The sequence below is a fragment of the Pomacea canaliculata genome, linkage group LG2 (assembly GCF_003073045.1).
Source record: "Pomacea canaliculata isolate SZHN2017 linkage group LG2, ASM307304v1, whole genome shotgun sequence".
Lineage (NCBI taxonomy): Eukaryota > Metazoa > Mollusca > Gastropoda > Architaenioglossa > Ampullariidae > Pomacea > Pomacea canaliculata.
Window position 1 is genome coordinate 14370649 of NC_037591.1, and position 25884 is coordinate 14396532.

The 25884-nt window shown below is 41.9% G+C and overlaps 1 protein-coding gene across 5 annotated transcripts; it reads right to left on the reverse strand.

Moving 5' to 3' along the window:
* Nucleotides 1–76: 76 nt before the first annotated feature.
* LOC112554786 (membrane progestin receptor gamma-B-like) lies at nt 77–25481 on the reverse strand. 5 transcript variants are annotated; one of them, XM_025222826.1, is made up of 2 exons: nt 25077–25481; nt 77–8836 (listed from the first exon to the last, which is right to left on the reverse strand). In XM_025222826.1, exon 2 carries the CDS (start codon nt 8761–8763, stop codon nt 7741–7743), a length of 1023 nt encoding a protein of 340 aa, XP_025078611.1. In that variant the 5' UTR covers nt 8764–8836; nt 25077–25481; the 3' UTR covers nt 77–7740. The 5 variants fall into 5 exon arrangements, with proteins under 5 accessions (XP_025078611.1, XP_025078629.1, XP_025078636.1 ...); XM_025222844.1 differs by lacking the exon at nt 25077–25481 and adding an exon at nt 14713–15476; XM_025222851.1 differs by lacking the exon at nt 25077–25481 and adding an exon at nt 12527–12788.
* Nucleotides 25482–25884: the final 403 nt, after the last annotated feature.

The following is a 25884-nucleotide window of genomic DNA, read 5'->3' on the forward strand; positions in this document are numbered from 1 at the left end:
CATCCATCGAATTTACAAGTTTTGCAAATTCTCCAGTCGTTCCGTTTTCAATCTTAATCAAAACAAAAGACGTTAATTTTTTTTCAAAACGATCTTTTTTCAGAAACAACAAAGTATCAAAAATATGCATAAGCTATATAAACCAGTCATCACAAAGGGGGGAAGTCAGAGCTGAGATTCTCAGGTCACAGGGAAGTTTACTGATACAAAAACATTTTGATGGTAACAGCCAACAGCTCCACTCACAGACTGCAAGAGGTATCGGAAAAACAAGTTACGACGGAGGGCTACAGATTGCTACCTGACTACATGGAGCATTACAGTTATTATGTCTTCTGAACGAGAACTGTTCCATATACTCAGCCCTGACAAAACAGTCCAGTGTCCCGTCAGATGGTTCTACCGGTCACCAGTTCAGTCGCAAAGACCCTCTGAAGGCGTTTAACCCGAGTGCTGTTCGTTTGTCTACAGTCTTGGACAGTCGTACTGCAGCTACTGTTCATTGTTCACTGCATTTTAATTCTTAGACGACTATGTCTAGTTGGTCTTGCACTGTTCTCCCCGGGGACAACAGACATACATATCTACATCTCTAGTTTTGCTCGATAAAAACTAAAATTACAAAAAGAAAACAAAGAAAGAACAAAAACTAAAACAAAGACCCCCCCTTTACAAAAAAGTACTAAAAAACACTAAAGATAAAAAACAAACAAATGAACAAAAAAACCCCCCCCCAAAAAAAAATAAACAAACAGCAAACAAACACATAAAAAAAAAGAAAAAAAAAAAGAGACAAAAATAAAACAAAACAAATCCCAAAGAAACTCTTCCCCCAGGGGTACGAAACCCAAATAATAATGCCGTCAGCTGTTAAAATCACTATAATAGTCATCTCCAACAGGCCCTTGAGGTTTTAGTTACTTTGATACCAGACAGCCTATGCGTGCACAGCTATACAAACAGCAGTAACATGCATCACAAACACATGCTGGGGTGGAGGCGACATGACACAAAGCCAACAGGTATTGTTGATGCCTTGTGCGACGCTCTGTCTGCACACAGCTTGACTCTGACAACATGACTATGATATACTGACTTCTTTGTGCATTCTTATACACAAAAATAATCGAGCCATGCTTACAAATGCCATACATGTCTTAAGCTTAGCTATTACACATTGTAAATTCAAAGTGTTTAATGCCTTGAAGGCTCAACTGAATAATAAATATATTGACATGTACCTGTAAAGGCACATATATATTATCAACTATAAAAAGTGCACGTTGACTGGGTTCTCTTCAAAAGTATGCGATAAAAATAAAAGTTATGGGGGGGTATGTAGGAATTCTGTTATTGTTGTCATGGCATACCAAAGATCCAAAACTGTCATATCCTTATTCATGACTTTGATCACGTGCTACTGAATCTTGAAACACACCGACAGGGTGTAGTCGTGGACTGGGATTACACTCGCTACATCTCAAACTGCAGGTGTAGTCTCACATTTGTCACTCTACTTCCATCATGGATGCTAGGTATAGCTAAGCACTACAGCTAAGAAAAGCATACTGGCCTAATCTAAATGGAGGACAGAAAGGAAGAATAATTTTGATTGCTTTTGGTTCCAATAATCACGAAGGAACAGCTGAGCTCAAGGGGAAGAAAAATAAGGGTAGGGTGGGGATTGACATTTCTCTGATCTTATTGAGAAACTCGGGTGAAAATATATCAACTTTAAATGCTCTATATCTTGAATTATAATCATATATACACATATTATCAACTATTAAAAATCCACATGTTGAATGTGTTCCCTTGCAAGTGACAAAAAAAGTTATTTCGGTCCATAGGAAGTGTTTTGATTGTCGAGCCATGGCATAGAAATAAACAAATCGTCTTCTTGTAATGTTTGATCGCAAATAATGGAATCTTGTCGACATACCCACAGCCCTAACGGCTGAAACGAAGAGAAGAAAAAATAGTTTCAACTTTTCAAGTAGTATACTCTAAGCTACATCTCAAACAAAAAGAGAGAATCACAGCCTTTTCTGTTTGCTCCCGTCGTAATTGTTCAATGCATTGAAGCACTACAGTAAAGATAATGTTGCTAACCTAATCTTAACTGTGGGTGAAGAGGAATTGAAAAGTGAGGAAAGTGAGAGTGGCGGTGGAAGGAAGGAAGGAAAGAACTAAAAGTTGTATCTCATTCATTCATCAAGAAACTCAAGTGAGAATTTGTATGAAGCCTCATCTCGCAGTTGTCGTCTTCAGCTCAGTCAACTGCTGCTGAAGCACAGGATGCTCCACTGTTCCACACAACCTGCCCTGTGGTTTATTTGACAAGACTCTGTCTCGTGAATTCTGGGATAGACTAGATGCTCGCCAGGCAGCAGGGAGCATAGAGCCAGTTTCTGCGAGACAGAACTGCAAAACATTTGGCAACCTTCCCAAACAGCAGATTGGACAAAACATCTTAAGAAGATCTCTTACAGCTCCCAGACACAACAAACTGACCTGGCTGTACAGTAAGAAGCTGTCAAAGAGGAAACTGCGGACTGAATGTTTGCACATCATTTTTTTCCCACAATAATGTCAGAAAACAGATGGGAAAACGTGCCAATATTTTTACTGTAGTCTCGCCTCTTTAATCTGAGGAAGCATCTAGTGTACAGCACTAACATGCTATTTCACCAGGAGCATTTGGCTGTTAATAAAACTTCTTTTTCTCTGGGTTGTCATCATAAGGGAAGAAAGGCCGAGTCAGCTACAGCATAAGCTGGTGGTGTTAAGGTTAATGAACATAACATCATCAGTTCTAACTAATTACACAGTGAACCATTGGCGACATGGAATGCTTACACAATGGCTACACAGATGGTTATGGTTATGTTGAGAATAAGCACCCAAGTAAACAAGTGTTCCCATTCTTTGAACCTGAGAAGACTAGCATTCAAGTATGTCAATAGTCAATACCATTTTAAAAAAATTGTGAATGGTGTAAACTGAGAAAAGAAACATCTTATGATAAGCCTAATTTTTAAAAATTTGTGACTCTTGACTTGCATGGTTGTTAAATGACAGTAGTTCATAAGAGAAAAAAAACTCATAAAATAAAATTAAAAAAAAATCATACAATTTTTACATCTTGTGATAGATTCATCATATTCCACAGAAACAGTCCAAAGAAACTAGTGGCCACAAACCACACAAAAATAGATGGAAGAGTGGCATTGTATAAAATTGGAGAGAAATAAAACTTAAAGATTTTATTTACTAAAATCATGATAACAATCTATTTTCAAATCAGACTCCACTACTATCTAGACCTTTAAAGAAGATTATAAGCACAACATTTTATTCTCCATATTTACTACTGACTAGCAATGGTTGCTGTAGTCATGATAAAAAAGGGGAAAAAGTATTTATCACAAATATAACTTCTGTACCACTTTCATTAATTTGTAGAGAGAGATGGAGATGGAAAGGACTAGGAAAGAAGTGCAGAAAAAACAGTGTTTTTCAATCTTTATTATTGGAAGTTGATGTTACAGTGTGCCTGAATTTTTCATGCTGTTTTAAGGTGTTCACACATTCTTTCAACATTCCTGGCAAAAAGGAAGCAGTGTTAGCTTAGGCACATGGTCGAGGGATAGGACTCAAGAAGCTCCAAAAGCTAAACCAGAAAATGATTTTAAAAAACCCAGAATTATTGTACTGAGTAAAGGCACCGAGGATTCAATAATTTGATTAAAAAAGGCATTAATTCATCCTCACATGGATAAAATACTCTTATCACATTGCTCTAGCCTTTACAAGGTAAGAACAAAGCCAAAACTGTAATCTAGCAAACATTTCGCATGACAACCTGCATAAGCATGCTAGCCCTTTCTCCACAGCTTTTATTGCATTGCTAATTCTCACATCCAACAGACACAAGAGCAATTATACTTGTGCTCCAAGATAATGCAAGGCAATTACTTCATTATGCACGTAAAAAAAAGTTCTATGCAGTATAACAAATCTACATCACCTTTCTTTAGTTTAAACTACTTTCATTCAGTTTTGGAATGTTTGAGAGACACAGAAAAAAAGGAACCATAGTGGAGGATGCAGCGTACTTTACATACATTTTTAAACATGTAAATAGGTTTACGCATGCGCATGTGTGCACATACACACACACATCACACACTCTTAAACTTTCACGTTGAAAGAGGAAGGGGATGGTATTAAACTCAAAGCATACTAAACATAATAATTTTTATCATTATTGAATTTCCTTGTGTGGGTGAAAGCTCAATGTGCTGCTATTTAAAAAAAAACTACAGACAGCTGACAGTCAACCATGCAAGCAGCACAAACAGCAGCAAACAGATGACATCATGGCAAACACAAACTGCACATAGATGAAAATGAAGAACTAAGGAGTGGATTAGAGTCATAGCATTATGACTCCAACAAACTTTATTCTTAACAATAAAATACCTCTCCCGTAGCTTAAGTTAGCCTATTTAAGAAAATATTTAAAAACTTTATTGTTATTTGAGAGGATATTTTAAGGAGAAAAGGTCCACACACTTCATGAGATGTCTAAAACAGACTTCCAAAATTAATTTTTTTTTCAAGCAGCAAGCTAAATACGGGTATTTGGTTATTGCCAAATTACTGACAATCCCACCCAAAAAATTGTAAGTAGCATCAGCCTTTTTCCATAAGGCACCAATCCTCAGACATACCATACTACTGAGTATTGTAAGATCCGTCTTCATAGGACTTTGCCTTTCTCCAGATAAAAAGAAAAAAAAACACACACAAAAGTCTCCTAACTTTTTAAAAATACTGGTAAAGAAAGAACAGTGGAAAAAATGTCCGTTCTCACCAAATAAAACTATATTTTTTTGCCAGAACTTCATATCTTAAAACAAAATTTTCAGAGGACTGGAGTAAAGTCATTTTGCTCGATCCATTTATCATCTGCAGACTATGCACTAGAAAATATTTTAGAAGATAGTACAAAACATACATTCACAAGAGATGCTGTTAAACTATAGAGAATATTTTGAGTAATGTTACCATCACCAAGCTGACACAAAGAACTGCTTCCTGAAACATTTTATGACAATATTCAGAACTGGAGACTTTCACTGGCTCACAAGTCAACTGTCAGGAGGCTGTACAACTCAAATTGTTTAAAGTATTAACAATAATAATTTCTCCAGTATAAACTGCCTCTTGTGATGGAAGCTCCATGGAAGTGCAAGCTTAAATGCATCATCACAGAATTGTTTCAAAGGAGACAATTTTGTATCTACCATCATTGCCACAGTCTAATTATGAAGCCTCGTATGGACTTTGCTCAGGTCTGGCAAATGCTTTTGAGCAATTTAGCTGTCCTTTGCACTACCTTGACCTATGGCCAAAGCTTATACGAGTATAAAGCAGATACACAAAGGGCATTACTCAAAAGAAACAACAGATGACACAGAGGTGGTGACATCAGAAATATGCATGAAGAGTACACAATATCTCAGGACTGATAACAACTTAGCCACATTGTTACAGCAACTGATTATTACAGAAAAAAAGCTAGGCCTCATGCCCTAGATTTGGAATGTCAACAGAAAAAACATGTTTAGTCATGTATTCATGCATGTGTGTCCAGGTTCATCCATATGCACACAGACTCAAATACGCAAAGATACTTTCCCACGCCCTCTCTCTCTCACATATTGTCAAGTTTTAGAAGCAAAATTTAAATTTTGTTTTCAGGGAAGCTACCTGATGAGAACTTTTGAGATGTTGGAGATGATGATGATATAATGTTTGTTAACAGCTATATATTTTACAATGGTCTGCTGAAAAAAATCCTGAAGTATGTTAATAGAATGCAATTCAAGGGTCACACACAAAGAAAGAAAGAAAACTGTAACGAATGCTGAATTTAAGTCAGAGTGGCAGTTTCTTTGAGACATGTCTCCAGTTAAATTTTGATTCAACTCTTGCAAAAACATGATTACATTTGCTTATTTAAGAATGTCAAAATGTTTCTATTCCATCAAATGCATACACATGAAAGCAAAAAATCAAAACATGTAGAAAAATCATAAACCTGAAAAATTGCACAAAAGAGAATTTTGATTTATAAAAATGAATGCCTGGGTCTTTAATGGGGAAAACCCCAACTTTTGAAAAACGTGAATCACCAACATGACAGCACTTAACCAGGTCTAAGAACCATGATTCAAACATTTTGATTATTGTACATTGGATGATTTTACCTGATGACAAATTCATTCATCTGTGGACAAGTATGATAGCCACTACAATCTTATTTCCAGAAAATTCTAGGTATATATTAATAGTGACATCCTTGAACAAAACATTATTTATGATTGTTGTCAATACTAGAACACTGTCTGTATCTTTAAGATCAACACTGGCATTTGAAGTTTTCGCAGTTTGCGATATTCTTTTGTAATTTTGCTCATTCATTGAGTGGACTTTTTTTCTTTAAGCTACAGGCATTCCAGTGAACAGGAAAAAATTAATCATAATATGAGATCAGTCACCATCTGCTGCAGTCACCCATACAAAATGCTCTCAGGCAACTGCTAACATTGTATTAAGAAATTATGCTTCTCTCATAGCAGGACTACCTGAATGTTACTGAATCATATACAGCCTATGCACAATCTATCTGATGTTATTATTTCTGAGGGATATTTTCTACAAAAATAAAATTATGACTTGTCAAGCATTTTAAGCAGGTTCTGTTTTGTTCAGTCACACAGGCATGGCTTTTTTCTTCTCCATAATATAAGTTACTATACAATCCAAAATAAGTAAAAAATGATTAATAAGCTATAGAAATCAGATTTAAACAGATTTCATAGGAAAGTTGTTAATGAATTAGGAATTCTTTATAAATTTCATAATTTGAAAAAGAGGAAAAAAAAATTAGAAGTTGCAGACATCAAGTTATCTAAAATTTGGTCTCATGAATAAGTAGTATTATGAACAAATAAACACATATATAATGCTATTCCTTGTACATTACTAAATAAACTATTTTCCACTTTCCACGTCAGGCCAACAAGAAAGCAAATTATGGATTCACAAAGCATGAATGAAGTGAAAGGCTTATAACACCTCTCCTACTGACACTGATAGTTATCAAATGTTAGATAACACAGGAGGACAACTGAATGCATTACAACTCTCCTACTCCTCTTTTAGTCCTTAACTGTCATGGAGACCACATAAATATATCACAATATATTCATTGGCTAATTCTAAATAAATGCTTGCATCTTAATGCAACTTGTTATTATGGTCTCAGTTGTAAGTAGTGGAATATATTCCAAGCATACACAGATAACAGCACAATCATGCTACTGACCCGACTTTGTAATAAAGGGTTATTAATACCCATGGGATCACACTTTTGGTAGAAATCAGCCCCCTTTGGACTTTTGAATGCACAGTGATGTAAAAACGTTAAAACATTAATAAATCAGTTTTGAAGCACCCTCCTTTCTTTTTCTCACTCTCTCTCTCACATTTTCTCTCTGTCTAAACCAAGAACAATAAATCGAGTAACAGTTAACCACGTTGAAGCCAAGGTCAACGGCTTGTACAAGCTTTGAGACGATGTGTTAGCTGAGTTGAGCCAGAAAACAAGTGCTCGGAGTGGACAAATCGGCATGTATGTGCTCCCCAATCCCCATACCCTTTGCACCATCAACTGCACTTGCATTTGCAAGCAGTGCTGTTGCTAAACAGTTTATTTTTGCTCAGCATAAGGCTCAAAGTGAAAACTAGAATGATACTCGTGTTGATTAGAAGGATGAGTGACATGGCGCCGACGCTGCTGGCGAAGTCCAAGCGTGTCCAGTGCTGCACCACGGCTTTCCTCTCCTGCATGTCCAGCAGCACCGCCTGCAACTGGTCTTTCACGCCCAGGATAGTGGCCACGTGGAAGAGCTGGTGGCTGTGGCCCACGATGTCGAAGTGACCCGGCTTGAGCCTCTCAGGCAGGTGGGTGGCGTACAGGAAGGCCGCGGCCACGGCGAAGACCACCTGCCGCACGTGAAGGGTGTGTGAAGCCAGTTGGCGCTCGTCCTCCGTGCAGAACAGGAAGCGGAAGATAATCGGAGAGCTGTTGAAGATATAGGGCATAGCAAAAGCCGAGAGTCGCAGAACCTGCCTCAACACGCTCGGGCGCATAAATCTCGTCATGCAAGACGCGGTGGTGCACAGAATGGCGAAGACGCCCGCGCCCGAAACGTAGTTCCTGGCGAGCCACGAGCCGACCAGTCCGCTAGGGAAGCAGTAGGCGTAGTAGGACATGGCGACTCCGAAGGAAAACAGACTGAGAGCTGAGTAGTCGAGAAAGAAGCAGACGTGGCGCGCCTTCTCCGACATGGTGTTGAAGGTGTGGGCCACGGCGCTGGCCAGAGGAAAGATGCAGCAGGCGAACATGTAGCACAGCAGCGGCCAGGTGTAGGGGTCGTGCTGGAAGTCCAGGGTCTCCGCCAGGCCCTTCAGCACCCACATGAAGTACCAGCTGGGCAGAAAGTGCGTCCAGAAGTTGAGCGTCTCGTTGGTGGCGTCGAACAAGCTCAGAACGCATTGCCACGCGGACGACTTGGGATGGCGGTAGCCTCGCTCGATGAAGTGCTCATGGAAGTGCTCGGGCATCTCGTCCTTGTGGAACAGCGGGCCGCCAAGTCCCCGGCCAATCAGCGTCACCGATGGAAACATGGCGTTGCCCGATTTCCCCCTCCCCAGGGTGACAGTATCAGGAAAAAGACGGTTGGTAAATGTCAGAACAAATCTGAAAATAACCGATAGAAAATAAATGGTGTCAATGGTGATCACAGTATTAAGACCTTTCGAATCATATCATTTTTAGGTCTTTAGAAGTACAGTGATACCTCGGTTCTCGAACGCCTTGACTTTCGACCAAATCGGTATTCGACCAGGAAATTCGAGAAAATTTTGTCTTGGAATCCGAACAAATATTTGGAACTCGAACATCCGAACGTCCGAGATTGAGCCGAATGGCGTTCATTCGGCCAGCGCGCCTTGCTTGCGTCATCAGTGTGAGTGCAGAGAGAGAGAGAGTCACGTTTTTGTGGAGAGAGTCACGCTTTGTGTGTACTGTACTGTATTGCAAATTACTGTACTGTACACTGAATTTAACCCTTAGACATGGGTCCAAGAAAGCCAGAAGTGGTAATGCAGACAAGGTAAGCAGAAAGCTGTGAGAACAACTATTGAGCTGGAAGAAAAGAAATTATTGCCAAATATGAACAGGGCACACGTGTTTCGGATCTGTCTGCTGAGTATGGCATGCCAAAATCAACCATCTCTCTTTTCCTTAAGAATTCCTTAAAGCTGTTATAAAGGCTGCAATGTTGCCAAAGGTAATGTAACTTGATAACTAAGCAAAGCCTCAAGATAGATAATGGAGGAAATGGGAACTGCTCCTTATTTTCGTACAGGTACAGTAAATGAAACACATTTACTGTACTGTACTGTACAGTACATTTTATTTTATTTATTTTTTATAAATACACTTTTATTTTTTCATTCTTGCTGAGACTAATGTTTTTCTACATATTATATACAAATTAGGCCAGTAAATAGGCATTTTCTGGGGCTTGGAACGAATTAATCCAATTTCCATTATTTCCTATGGGTTTCATTGCTTCGGTTCTCGAACAACTTGGTTCTCGACCGTCCTCCCGGAACGAATTATGTTCGAGAACCGAGGTATCACTGTAGTAGTTTTTTTATAGACTGCTTGATAATTGATACTGGAACAGTAAGTGAATACTTCAATGAGATTAGTCCAAGAACTGAAAACACACACACAGAGGAGGGACGGGGCAGAAAAAAATGAATTAAAACTACAACCAATGCAAAACTTTCCACAGTAACACAATAACGAAGGGACTGCAGTAACCCAGACAATGAGATAAGGCGAGTCAGAGAGTAGGACCAGAACACAAGAGAGGGAGGAAGGGACGAAAGCACTCACAGACTCACGTGCTCGCTCACGCGCACATCAGTCAGACACTAGTATGTGTTTACCAGTAAACAACGTCGCTTATATTTAACGAGCATTTGACTCTTTCTCATTGACCAGACAGCATTCTGCATCACGAGGTCTCAGGCAGAACTTGGCCAACCAACATACCGGAGTTTTCCAGAAATGAAGCGACAGCCTTCCCTCCATAAGAAAAGCTTTTCCGTGCTCGCCAATGAAGGATTAGGTAAGACGGAGTTCGGAAAAAAATTAGGTGGAAAAAAATATAGGAAAATAAGCCTTTAATTTGTGAAGTAAACAACTGTTTTCTGCAGCCCGTGCGATGCGCATGATGCAGGCAGACATGTTTACTGCGCCGCATGACCACAGCTGGAGGCCTGCTTTGGCTGGCGGCGTCCACGTGACGTAACGGGCTTTCACCGTCCAACGCATACATCAAGCGCACATGTCACGTTTTCAATTATACGTGACATCGTCTGAACGCTCGGGCAGGAAGTGGACTAGCAACAGCATCGAGACAGCTAGCACGGATTCAATTCCAACGACAGAGTGAAGGTGAAGGGATTTATCACCGCAGAAAAACGAGATGTGAAACAGTATCCGAGTGTTGTGTGGCATGACGCACCTTCTCTTCAGCCATGTCACACTTCAATATGTTCCTTTCGGCATGATGTGCAAGCTGTTTACACATTTTAGTTTTGCCAGGCACGGAATAGTGCATCTTGCTGGATTTATTGCTATGCAGACTTTTAGTTACGCAAACGTTTCACTCACTATAAAGAAACAAAATAGTAAATTCCATTAAAAAAAAAACATCTCTTCAAAGATCAGAAGTATATAAAAAGTCTGAGTTTTAGGGTTAGGTTAGAGTTTTAGTGATTCCTCGACAACACGATATTTCTGTCTTCTACATTTCCAACATAAATATGTGAGCATGTTACTACTACCTTTCGTCATATTGGTACTGCACTCAAACAGTTCACTTTACCACCTATCATCTACATAAACTAAAGGTACCTCATATTTCGTTCGTACCGCGATTGTGCTGCCAAACAGGAATAAGTGCAGAAGCTCACAAGTGACAAGATTGCGCCAGCAATGCAAAATGTCTTTGCCGTCCACCTGCGCCCTAGTACAGGTGTTTACCAGGTAGAGCGAGAAGTGACAAAGGTATGCAAAGGAATGAAAACCCGAGACCCTAACCTCTTCTGAAATGTTTTTTGTTTGTTTGTTTCTTTTTTTTCGTCTTTATTGCTGTCTCGAGCCGCGAGCACAACACGACCAGGAAGCTTGCCTGGTGCACCACACCCAGCGCGTGCGCCATCACGTGACTGGCGGCTGCCGGGCCTGGACCCGGTGCATAGCCGCCTGCACACACGCCCACGCACGCCACTCCGCTGCACCGACGACGACAACGGTGGCAGTGACAGTTGATTGGCTGTTGGTGTGCTGTGGTCCTGTCTCCCCCACACCCAACACCTCCCGCTCATCGCTGTTATCGTAGACGTTTACCACAAACGGCGCGTTATCTCCTTTTTATCGCCCTTCCCTCTCTCCCTCTCACGCACAGTTGTGAGGAATGCAATCACGGGTCTATTCGCATCAATCAGACGCTGGAGCACAGAACAATAACAGAATCAAATATTTACACTCGGTTAGCGCTCCTTGTCCAGACACAAACATCCGAGGGCGAGTAAACGTGAGACAGAACAATGCCAGCGGCGTTACGGATGTTAATCAGCTAATCATGCATACCTTTCTTTAATTAGCCAATGTTCCGCTTTATAGTCGGTGATCCCCTCGTCGACAACCATTTCTTTTCTAAACATAGTTAGTTAACATGGTATTTCGACAATGCAGAGCGACTTTGTAAAAGAAATCCCACCCTCTCTCTCTCTCAAAACAAAAACCAAACAAAAAACCAGCCAACCTCAGCGTTCTATTTTTTTCTTTTTCAACCTGGCGAGCATCCATCTAAATTCCAGCGCACCCACAAAATGCCTCCTTGAAGCATTTTTAACTGAAAATTTCAGCGCAGTATCTTCAAGATCTTCCGCCTTCGAAACAAACTGAGAATATTTCTTAGACGATCAAAGCATCTGACAAATATAGCAATACAGCCATGTGCAGGAAAAAATGATGATCAACATTAGAAACATGATGTTCTAATATGATATTGTAAGCAAAGAGCTAGATAAGAAATACCTTTCAAGTTGGTGTTTCATAGAAACTAGTCTGCACAGTCTAAGGGAGCAAATAACAGATGAGAATTAGCAATTACGTTTGAACAGGTATTAATTATATCAGACATATATATATATAGACTCACCCAAACCACTCACCAACCCACCCTCGCACTAACCCACACTTCCCCATCCACCTGTCAGCCCAGAACCATTCCGCGAGCAGCCACAAGAGCTTTACTATTTCTGTTGTTGTCTTTTTGAATAAAACAATTCGGACAACACTCACGGCTTTGTCCAACTGTCCCCAACGATACCTTGACCTTACGACCGTCCACAGCTGAACAAACGTTCACCGTTTGAGGAGACTTGGCAAAGTCCTGAGGGAACCAGTGGTTCTGATGTGAACACTGGAGACATGGAAACATGCTGAGCTACGTCCAAGCTTCTTTGCCCACACACTGCCAAGGCAATGGGACACTCGGGCCCTCTGGCTCTTTGCCCGGTCTTAACTCTCGGTCTCTTCATGCACGAAGGGAAGAAGGCAGCTTCTGGTTACATACCCACATACCTTGCCGAGGTTGCGTCTGCGTCCGCATGTAGCGGATGTTGTTAAGCGAGAAACAACAGTGTTATGAAAGCTCCTTGAGACAGGAAAAAAAGTGAGAGAATATCAAAAATACAGACAGTTCGTTTTCAAGAGGTTAGGCCAGACAACAAGGTAAGCACTCGGTTCCAGAACAAAGACAGGAACTGTGACTGCTATTCCATTCACAGCCCCTGACAGCAAAGCTGTTCACCCTCACAATAGTTTAAAGTGTGCTATTTATTATTTAGTTGATTGTCAGTCTGTTGAGTTTCACTTTGCGTACGCTTCAATAGGTGTACAGTGCGTGTTCGTGTATTTCAGGGATCCACACACTTCAGAGATACAGGTAATCCAGGTGTACAAATTTTCACGCGCCAATGCGTTCACAAGCAGATGCCTGTCGTCTCCCATGATATCAAAGACGACGACGACCACCGGGCTGCTTCACGCTTGACAGGTCAAGTCGGTTGACGACGGGGAGGTTCAGTGTACTGCAGACGAGCACAAAGGTGTTGTAGGATCGGGTCAACACGACCCCGCAAATGTCAGGCACAGGCCTTGAATGTTTAGAGCAGCGACTACACACACCGACCGTCGCTTTTAACGATACTTGTGGCAGTTACAGGGATACATTATTTATTCCTGGTAAAAGGTCACGGAGAACATTTCTTTATTTATTGTCCTTTGTCACTCGAGACAGCCTCTGGAAAGACTGTCTAGCAAAGCACTAGACATGTAGTCTACCTCACCTAAAGCTAAAGGGATAGTCTCATGTCACCATGTACTCCACTTTGCGGGGTTGGCATGGTGGTGGTGGTGGTGGGGGGGGATTGGTGTTTTACGCCGAGTCAGCAGCTAAGGCTGTATCTTTCAAACCAGCCAGCCATGGAAACAGAAGCTACGTGCAGAGAAAGAACAGCGTTACCGAGACGAGAGGTGAACCCAGGACATCCAATCTTCACTGCATTGGTGACAGGCGCTAACCGTTGCGACACCCGACCGCCCTGGCATGTCTCGTGCAAGGTCTTCGAGAAAATGTTGATTTTATAATGACTGTAGGAGAATAATATACCTGTGTATACTTAACCAAACCCTCACTCCCTCACCTACATTTGTTGTTGTTGTTTTGTTTTTCTCTGTGCTTCCTCGAGTGATATGACTAAGGGAACCGAAGATTACCGAAACTATCTTTTCGTCAATATTGTCTGCATTATTGCAAACTATCATAATGTACTCTTCTTACGTCACCTCGCAAACCATCTGCTGCACAAGAAAAGTTACAAAGATACAAGAGAAACCTGCCGACGCCAAGCCCTGCGAACAGGTGAACCATACAGTGTCCCGAGACGAGGTTTGAGCCCAGAGCCTCACACTGCAGTGGTGACAAGCAAATATTTAACCACTACACTATCGGACGCACCCTGGGTGTGCGATATCCGTAAAGGAACCCATATTATTATCACTGATTGAACTTCGCACCCACACGTCCTAAGCAACGCTGCGTGGAAACCTCGTGTTTTCAGTTCAAAATATCCTGTCTCCATACACCCCCGCCCTTCAGCCGTTGACTTCACCAAAACATGCCTTGCAATACATGTATGTCCTGTTTAAATTGGGGATCTACGTGACATGGGTCTGAGAAAAATAAATAACTAAAAAAAAAAAAAAAAAATCGATTGACACTTTTACAATCAGTGGTAAGGATGCATTACACAGATTGTGTTTGAATACGGATGAAAGAACAGTACTAGAAGCTCTGCATTTTTGAAAATTATACTCTTCATTTCAAGCGTGGTCCTGCATCAATGCGATACCATTCACAACCAGATATAGTAAGCTACACAGAGTATGTGTATAACAACAGTAACACACGGATACATACATACCTGACATCACGAAATTGCCCGGCAAATCCTTGCTGTATCCATCCACATTTTATTCTTCTGCCTTTGGCGTTCAATACATTCAACAGACACCGACAGACGGCTCTTGTCCAACAGAACGAGAATGGTTTGACTACTCAAAAGTATTTTTGTTTTTTTGTAAAGCTGAGAGTTCCATTAGAAGAAGTAATTTAGTTAACAACGCAGAATCGACGTGGATTTACTTTGGCCTTCACACTGAACATCAGAGGGACACGCTGAGCTACCCTGTGGGGTCTGGGAGTCGAGACAGGGGAGGAACCCGACAAAATGAAGAGCGAGAAGCCTGTAGAAGTGAGTGGAAGGTGCGTCCAGCCCCGTTACTCCCCAGCATGCCTCGGTTACCAGCTGTTTCTTATCAATTCGCAGCCAGCTCTCCACTCACTCACTGCTTCCGTGATTTGCTGGTCTTCACTAAGCTATTCAGTTTCGTAGGTCGAATCTGCGCAGAATGAAGAAGGTTAGCCTAATTACCGATGCTCCGACGTGGCTTGGGGAGAACTTTGATCCCAGCTTGGTATCAAGCTACTTGGGGAGTCGGCGAGAAGGGAATGTAACAGGCGGGGCAGATGTTTCTGGTAAAAATCAAGTGTCCTCTGATGTTTGACAGATACCATAAGCTCAGCTCCCAATAAAAAAAAATTATATATTATAAAACAGAAAAAGGAGAAGGAAGAGAACAGAGGAGAGAAAACGAAAGAATAAAAATATTTGTCCAGTATTAAGTCAATAGTTGCAACTCATAGTTGGTCAGATGGGTGAGGACTGTAGACAGCTACCCGCAATCAGAGAAGGACCTAGCCTTATCACCAGCTAGGAGCGCGCCAGGCAGTCACACCACGTGCAGGGGCGATCACTGATCGATACACGTCACACCACAGAACTGCGAGGGTGGCGTGGCGGGGTCAGTGAGGACACGCGAAATAACACCCACCGGGAGCGAAGCTGCTGAATCAACAATACAAGCCGATGATTTGTGCTGCTTTATCACATTACAGCTGATTTGGATTATTTTTGGTGGCTTCCGATGAGTAATAATTGATGTTTTAAACTCTCTTTCCTCTCTCTCTGTGAGAATGAGCAAAGGTGAAGATAGTTTCCTAACCTTTTGGTGGTTGGGATGTGAGGTGTTTGAACCCGCACTTTTCGTGAAGGCGGGGCCCATCTTCTCGTCTTTCCTGCCTTAGTTCTCCAACAAAAGGTTGTCAGGTACACATTCAACAAACTGCATTAAAGTGTCAGTGTGTGCGCGCGCATGCATGCAAAAGGTGAAGGAAGGAGAAAGAAAAACTGCTGTTCTTTTATCGTCTCCATTATCCAAAGAACACCCACACCATGGATATCACATCTATCTTTGCTCTTCTCAAACAATGAGCTGGGCGACACACAAAGCTCGACCAATCTGACGATCAAACATCGCCAGCACGCGCAGTCCACTCGATGACAACGATACCGGCGCGACTGCTGCGTGACGTCAGAGTGCGATCTGCAGCTGATTGTTCAGGCTCAATCAAACGACAAAAACAAATAAACAAACCAGAAAAGCCTAACCAACTTGTGTCCACACACTTGGGAAAAAGAGACAGAGACACACAGAGTGAATGACATTCAGTGTCTGAGATAAAAGCCATCCTATTTCCGGTATGACTAAAGCATGAACGACCACATCCATTTTCTACGTATTAACTGTCATTTCTCACTAATATCTGTCTCCTCATCCGACACATTCCCCTCGATTTCCATCCAGCTAGATAAGCTCTCTTCTGACTTCTTTCAGCTCCCCCTCCCTACCCAGCGGGTAGGAGGAAGGAGGGTTTTAGGAAGCCTTGTCCTCCCCAGTGACTAGGGTGCGGTTGTTATTAGGTTAGAGAGGTTAGCATCGTTGGCTGCCATTAGTCCGGTCCCCGGCGGAACATGGAGGGACTAGAGCTGTCTTGCCAAACTCTCGCCGCCTGACATCGGTGATGACAAGCTAATGAGCCCGCGCAACTAAATCATTGACCCGACCAACAGTGGCACGTGCTCATTAGCTAGCCAAAGGAGGGGGATAATGATGCTGGAATAACAGCCGAAAATAACGAAATCAACTCAACCTGTTGCGGTGGCATTTAAAAGGCAGATCACGTGTGTGCGTATGTGTATATAAATGCACCACTTGAAAATTTTTGCAATATCAGCACAATAAGGTCAACGACCCAAATCTGATTAAACGAAACCACGATTAGCAATCGGCTGAGGAGCCATATTTGTTTCTGCCTGCATTCATCTTTCTCGTGTGGGGTTTGGACTCCGCAAGCAGTCGGGAAAGGTTGGAGGACAGATCCACTGCATTCCTGTAGTCGAGTGTTGGTCAAATAAAAACCTCACCGAAGGTCGTGTGGGGTGCAGTTTTTTTTATGATTGGGTAAAGCTTCGAGCAAGATACTAGTTTCCCAACATCCAGTAGAATACTCTCCTTCCGCGCTCGAAATACAATACACGCCTACAAAATCAGCATAAATAGAATCAGCGTGCACGGAGAGAGGTCAACAGTGCAGAATATATTTGGATCCGTTTATGCTGTGAAGGTCTCAGCTAATGGAAAAGCCGGAACCATGTGTTGGGAGTATCTATGTACAATCGTGACGAAACGATTTTTGTTTTTTTCTGTGCATGGTATTGTAGACGTGTACCTCGAGGACAGAAGGCGGTGGGAAGGGGAAGGAGATTAATCGCTTACATTAAGTAAACTAGTATCTTGAACAGAGGTAAACTCAATTATTATTTAAAAAAACTGCACCCCACTAGACCTTAAGAAGGTTGTTGCTACTGAAAAACGTTAAACATGTTTAACGTATCTCAAACGAGGGAAATTTATTTAAAACAGTTCGTTGTGTTCTCGCGATTTCTGCACAAACAACTTATTTCGGTGCTCCAAACAATATCCTAACTAAAAAACTACCATAAGAAGCCAAGTCTGCAAGAGAACTGTACATTGCTCAACGCCAATACTAGCATTGTACAACTGGCAACGGCTGCCTGCAGAATTTCGCAAGCTGTTGATTTACGAAAGACATGCAATGAGCAGAACGCTAGCGGATATATTCCAACACCACCCCAACCCACCCAAATCCTCCGCCTTTCTTTTCCACATATCCTCCCTAAACATGCATATAGGTGTTGCGGGTAGATCGCTGTCTGTAATACGTACACTACCTCTAAACAAGCTACAACTTCACCTGCGTACAGCTAATCGCAGGACATGAATCAGGTCACGTGACTACTCCATCTTGGTTTCTAACATGAGAGTTACGAATAAACTGTTGTATAAAATCATTGAAGATAGCAAGATAACTCTACATACATTTCGTCTGTGGTTTTCAAACTGTTTCAGAGACTGACATCAATAAATAAAAGATTGTCACGGTCTGAATACCGTCTTTTTACTTGGTATACAGTCTTGGTAAGAATTCACCTTGATACTGAGATATTAAGCTATACGAACTGCAAACGAACCCTCGTTTATAGCTGGCACTAGAAAATGTCATGGGGTAGTTACACTTACTCATGTAATTATGTGGAATTACTGCTGAAAGTAGTGCTCGGTGTTGACAAGCGAACTGACCTTCCAAAGATAGTAAGGGTAGCTGAATTTTATTGCAGTTTCTACCCTAAAGCGAGGAACGAGGGTTATATGGCGACAGGCAATGCGCACGCAGGCACGCACTTGCGCGTGAACTCGAGGGCCCAGAAGCACATGTGCACGTCTGTGCACACACAGGCACGCACACCTTTGACGTTTTAGCACGTGGACGCATATTTCCCTAGAAACGAACCAAGGTGCAAGAATTAGCGAGAACAGCATCCTCCACTCCTCACGAACGTGGCCGAGGCACTTGCCAGCCTGTGTGAGCTCACCTCGTGGGCGCCCAGTAATGTAGTGGTAAAAACACTCGCGTGTCACCACTGCTGGGTCTCGTCTCAGGACACTATGTCTGTGACACCTGTTCGCAGGGCTGGGCATCGGGGGTCTTCTCCGGATTCTCCCTCACCCCAAAAATCCTTCAAGGTGGAAGCACGTAGCAACGAACTAACCAACCATCTCCTGCACATGCGCGTGAGCGCCTCCAAGAGGTGTCCGTGAAGTGTTTCACGATTAAAAGTGTTGGAACAGGTCAATGAGCTATTCAGGTTTTAAAAAGCTGCAGCAAATAAACCAATCCCTCTATAATGTGCCCCCTGGGGTAGTATTTACAGTGCCGTGAACAGGTCTGCCCGCACGCCTGCTGGGAGGCACGACGAGCGCTGTCCACTGGGAGTGGCGGTCTGCCTGTAATCCGGGGTCAGCTAATGCGCGTCTTCATTGACAGCCGCACGTCCTTCTGTGAGAACACGGCGGTTCGCCTCCAGCCCACACCTCCCGTCATTGAATCCTCCAGACAGGACCCCGCAGCAAGCCTGGGGTAAGATTGTATCGAAGGTAGCAAATACCAAAACAAACGGCAACAAAGCCACCATCACCACCACCCCACAAAAATAAAATAAAAAAAAAAAAAATAAAAAAAATAAATAAATAAAATAATAATAATAATAATAATAAAAAAATAAATAAAAATCGAAAACCCAAATTTAACAATGGGTACTCTTACCGAAAACAGGCGCACATCTTGGAGGTCCGGCGAGAACTGACATACCCATGTCGTGCGTATGATCTCTAGTTATCTCTGGGCGTTTTTTCTGGCTGTAGCTATAGAGCAGAGGCAAGGCAACCTCGTGGGCAGCTAGATACCTCCACTTCATGGCTGCGGCCCATGGTGACCGCCACTCAGACGATTTGCCTGCACGTGGGACCGGTCTGAAAGATTTACTGTGGGACGGCTGCGAGGAGAAGACAACGTCCTTGGACGTTCTTCTGACCGACTATGTTTATTGATTTTCGAAAATGGTCTTTTGATCTGGACTAGACGACAAAAGACAGAAATTGCGATCGATTTACAGGGATGGCGAGAGAGGAAGTCAGATAAGAGATCAGCGGCAAACGGCGGTTTGCAGCCACAACAAACCGCGACAACATGCTCTCCAGTCTCGGGCTCCTCGGGGACACGTCTCCCTCCCTCAAACCCTTCAGATTTAATACTCACTCTCATCACATGGGAGAGGCTGGTGCTACGGACAAGTACAAAAAAAAAAAAAAAAAAAGAAAGAAAAGAAAACTCACAGGTACATTCCATCACACAAATGATGAACGCGCACGCGCGCGCGACACACACACACAAATGATAACTGCTACAGAGAGTTGCACGCGTGCCCATCATTGATGTGACTTCATTGCCTCGTTTTCTTCATTTTATTTCCTCTCTTCGCAATGACTTCGGGGAGCTCTGAAGCCTAGTACTGTCGTATATGCAGATTCACAGGAAGCGGGCAAATGGTTGGCACCCGACCCCACTACTTCCCTTCTTCCATTTACTCTTTAAAAAATCCGTGCAAGACCAGACATCGTAATTCTAGATTCGACCGAACCAAGCCAAGAACTCGGTCAATTATTCAGCAGACGGGGTGAACTGAGGGAGAAAGCCGGAAAGGACAGGTGACATGATAGCGGAGCTCTTGAAGTGGAACCAGACCTCCCTGGATTTGTCGCGATGGTATGTGGGTCGATTGGCCGAGGGACTCGCCATCCTCTTTTCCGGAGAATATATACAAATGAGTGCTTTTCGGGATTGTCAGGGCATACTTTTTTCGCGTCTAGATGATATTTATCCCTCCCCCCCCCTTTTTATTTATCCATCATCCCCGAGCCAAAGACGGAGTGCCCCAGATTCCAACGGATAGTGTGAAGAAGTGCTTGACATACTCCACTAAGTGTCATCAGTGAAGAAGTGATGCTTACATAAAACAGTTGTAAGGATGTCGGAGACAACGAAAAAAATGGGGGTAAAAAAGAGGCTCGAAGATAGAAGATTATGACAATTTCCCCAACCAACATTAACAAAAAAATTATGGAAGATTCATGGCTTTAAACAGAACCTGTATTATCTACAGCCTAAGGGTAAAATAAAAATAGTTCAGAAGAATTTAAAACATAGCCAAATAAAAAAACCCCACTAAAGTATGGAACTGAGACAAAGCGAAGGCTGCGAGTGGGTAGTGCTATCAGAAGCTAGCCAGACAAGAAATAACAATTGGTGGACAACACCTGATAACCTTTCGGACAATGGTGACAAGTACTTAAGATCAAGGATGGCTATCAGGGGCAGGGCAAACATGTCACACTGGCTGCATGCCAGCTAAATAGTTAGCTAAATGCTAATCTGTTTTAAGCTTTGCTATAGCATCCAGTTTGAGTGACTTAGCATCCGGGTCTCAGACAGACGACAAGACACGTTTCTGTAAGAAGACTGCTTAAATCACTGCAGAAATCAGGGGTGGCGGTGGAGTGGATGATTGGAGGTATGTGTACTTAGTGAGAGAGAGGAAAGTTTACCGGTGCACAAAAGCTGTTCCGTTAAAACGGCTTCAGCTGAAATCCAGCGACATTTCTGTTGCTATGTACCGCTGCCGAACCCGCCTGCTGCACAAATAGATGGATTCTCCTCTCATGGAGGCGGCTCGGGGTCGGCAGACAAGAGAATGATGCGACTAGACTCCTGTCGGTGCTTTTGAAAGCAAGGGTATGCACGGTTCTAAAACTTTATCACAAATTAGTGTCATCTCAGTTTATTCTAAACAATGTGCAGCCATTTGAGGGATGACGGGATTCAGTGAACGCCGCTCACAGATTTATCCGAAATTTGGCTTGGAAGGGTTGAACCAGTCTAGAAAGCTGTTATGCTCATTACAGGTGTGTGCAACTTGAGAGATTATGAAGACAGGTATTCATGTCGACCCTACAGTCTACCTCTGCACTATTCGGGCAAAATATCCAGTTAACCGACTAACTAGGTGGATGAGATAAAATGCTGTATTAGCACTTGTGCTATGTCTTAGCTATCAACTACCGGCTATCTGTTTTCGGTGTCGAGAACCTCGGCTCTATAGGGGCATGCCTCCTATTTAGCAAGTGGGTCAACAGGTTATCGGTTTGACCGTTGAGGCTCTTAGTAAATAATCTAGGCTTGAAGCTAGCAGCCTCGGACACCACACGACACCTAACAGACAGGGTGGAAGGTTCAAAGTTCATGACAGACTGGCGCTAAGTAGCCTTTAATCATGCAAACTACACTTCAGTCACAGACTAGTATGGTCTTCTCCCTGCAGTGTTGTCAGGATGCCGTGATGTAGTGATGTAGGACTGAAGATCCCTAGGCCCACCCCAACTTTGAGTGGGTGACGACACCACGTCTGGCCAAAAACTGTGCACACATCGTGTGATAAATCAATGACATCTTAAAGCAGCTTGTAAAGAACCTCACTCAGCCTGACAAGAGAGTGCCAACAGTAGCACTACAAAGCTCATCATCCTGGCACAACAGACTAGAGCCAAGGTAGTATATACAGCTAATCGCACGAATGAATGGAGGAAAACGGCACGAAGACGCGGTCACAGGAGGTAAGCTGTCGCCAACCAATCTGACAAATTCCTGGGGCGTAGGCTATATATCAGACGACAGGCAATCGCGTGTACATGCACGTGCATTAGCCAGTAAGTGGGCGCGAATCCCCGCGAAGGTTTGTCATAAGAAGCTTTGACTAACGATGCAAAAATACGGACGCACCTTTGTGTGGAGAGGAGGATGGGAGTGAGAAGAATTTATGAGTGAGAAAACTAGTCCCCAAACACAAGCAATATGCTGAAGGTTCTGCATAAAATTTAAATATCCCCCACTACCAAAGAGAGGGAGTGTGTGTGTGCGAGAGAGGGGCGGGGGAAGTCTGTACATTTAACTGCCTTGATACGAGACTGCTCACAAACAGAAACTTGGTTAAGTGTCACAGATATCAAAAGGGGAAAAAAAACGCAAACATTAAAAGCAATACTAGCATGTTGCTCTCCTTCTCCTACTTCACCTCCATCACAGAACTGCCACTACCTACTTGCTCAAATACATGTTCATGTTAAAATATGGAGTAAAGATGTGGAATAAAGATTTTAAAACAAAATGATTTAATTTTTTTAAAGTGTTATACAATTCCAAAAACCCCTTGGCAGAACACAGACTTGTTCTTCACATAGATCTACATCCACTGGTATTTAAAATAGAAAAATTTCATACAAAATTTACACATACACTTCACAGTCTTAAAACTAAAAGCTGGGCAGATCATTTATTCATTACCATTTGAGGTTGTCTATCATTTATTGTGTTCTCCCTCTTCTCTCTTAATGGGAAAACAAATGTATTAGTAATGAGATGAACCCTGCTACCACTACAAATGTTACTACACATCACTTTGCATTAGTGATAAGCTTTTGAATGCTCAGCAAAAACAATAGTGTTCAATAAGAAAAAAAATACGTAAAAATTGTTTTGCTGCTTGCTGCACGCAGCTGGGAGTTAACGATGTCCTGATGTTCAAAATCGCTTACATGCTTCTTACATCAGATCTTCATCGAATGCAGACTATTTTCTTTGCACACATTTTTCTGTGTAGAAAGAAGCTAGAAAGTAAGCGAGAGACAGTCTCTTTGCTATAATATACACTTCTATTGCGTAGAAGAAAATGTATTGTTAAGAGATGTTTAAAGAAGCCGGCAGTAATATTGTTTGTCTCCCTCATTCTATAAAGTAGCTTATGGTACTCATGTGTCTTCAAGTAACAGTGCGACCCAACCCAACCCAATGGATCCAAAGGAATCATGATGTCAAAATAAACTTCCAACAAGCTGATGGATGGCAGGAGCAGTAAGGGTAGGGCAGAGGGTTTGTCAAGTATTCACACACTTGCATGCAATTGCACACCTGCATGCACATGTTGCAGGTAGAACTCATGTAAAAAGAAATATGAAAAATGACTAAAATAGCTTGTCTAAAATATGGTATCCTTATTTCTCAAATATTTAACATCAGCCTAACAGACATGTACAGACAGCAGAAATCTAGATCCTTTTGTTGAAGTTCTCACCACGCTGAAATGTGTACCACTGTGTAACATGTTTTAATGCCGAAAAGAAAATTGTAAAAAGGAATCTGAAAACATAATGCGGATTTGGCATCAGGCATCTGACAATGAAAAGAGTAATCACAATGTCAGTAACATATTTGATAGGTATGAAAAGATGACACCAGGAACAAAAGTAATGAAACTAATTTAATATTGACAAATGTATACTGCTGTGTACTTTCTTCTGCTGCTGGTTGATAAGATCTCTAATATTTTATAAGGGAGACTTGGAATGGGAGATGGGGAAAAATACACCCCATCCCCAAAAGCAGTTTTAATTGAGGGTTTGAAAACCCTTAACTGGGGTGCTGAAACCCCTTTTTATCTGGATGGAGAATCTGCATTTGTCAATTATTTCAGCTGGAACAATGAATATATATTAACTTATTACATGCCAGTCATGCTAGAAAATTAGAGCAGGTAAGATGGTGTAGCACACTTGATTATTTTGTAAGCTGAAGTTCTGCCCCTGACATAAATTAAATCAATTTTTTTCTGAGCTTTATTTGCTGTAATTAAAACAAGTGAATATTTTTTCCACACAAGATCAAGCTTGGTGGTAAATGTATTACTTGGAGCATGAAAATACACGATTCTTGTGAAAGGAAAACTAATACCGTACCACCAATAGCAGAAACATTCCAAGCGGAGTTGCTGAGGCTATATAGCTTTGTTATCAGGAATGATTGATCTAAGTAATATTTTTGTCATGAGCATGGATTTTTGCGTGTTGTTGTTCATGCATGCACAACACTGACAGCTGATACAAAACTGTGAGTGAGTGTATTGAATGTATTAAATATGCTAGAAAAATGAGTCATATTTTATAATTTTACGTACAATATGTGTGTGAGAACACATGCATATGCAGAAGGATCGAGAATACAAGTGTTTATAAAAACCTTTCTACTCACTAGTTATGAGTGTAAAGACATTCAATCTGTTTCCTATTCATCTTATAAACATCTAAAATATTTTTTAATGCTTAACGTAAGTCATATCTTAAAAAAGGTTTTTCATGTATTTATAATTCAAAATGTATTTATTTATATTTACCAGCTGACAGGTACAATATTTGAAAATGTAAAAAGAATTATAAAATTAATTTTTTTGAAAGTTTGAAACTTCGTAAAGTGGTATGCTAGAGCTTTCATACTTCAGATGATAATTAAACATGTGTATGACACATGATATGGGCGTTTGACAAATCTGGCGAAAACAGCGCCAAAAACAATACTACCAACCTTCACAAAGAAACGCCAGCCCGTGCTTTGTCGTGGCACCGACCAGTCACTAAATCCTCTAATGTCCGGCGAAACATCAAAGATGTGATCTGGGTCACAAATGATTCCCTCGCTGGTGAGACCGATGGGCTGAAGCTGCAGCGTTCCTCGGCTACACTGACCACACCTCGCCGGCTCGAGCAGACGATCTGGTCGTCGCGCCACTTTCCGAACTATCACAGTCAGACTGACGGCTTTGTAGCCAGTGTCAGCACACATTCAGGACGAAATACATCCCTGCTTTAAATGTTGGACGGACATGGTGCTCAACAACACACGCTTGTAAATAACCGAGCTCAGCCAACCGTCTTTTCCTTGGAGTTCCCGGTAGTTCACACCCTCGCAAGCAGGAAATGCCGAATCTCGCTGGAGTGCGAGATTTTACGTTAGTTATTTTCCATTGCGTCGTGTGAGAGAAGATAATTATCTCATCATTTACAGGCTAGAATTCGGTTAAATATATAATGATTATTAGCATAATGAATAGTTTTTATGATTTTGTACGTGAGTCTTGGACATGGCTCAGAATGGCGAGTCTTACAACGACAGTCAAGCTGAGTACAAACCATAAATAATAACATATATTAAACGATGCTTGTATAATACTGTAGCTCGATGCAGCAACAAAACTGCATGGCATCATTCAGTTCTCTCTATGTTAATATTTTTTTTTTTTTTGTCGAGCACGTGTTGCTCAAGTGTGATAAACTGAGACCTCGGCGTTATTTTCGTACAGCAACTATTTACATTGCAATGTATTTCATGTAAT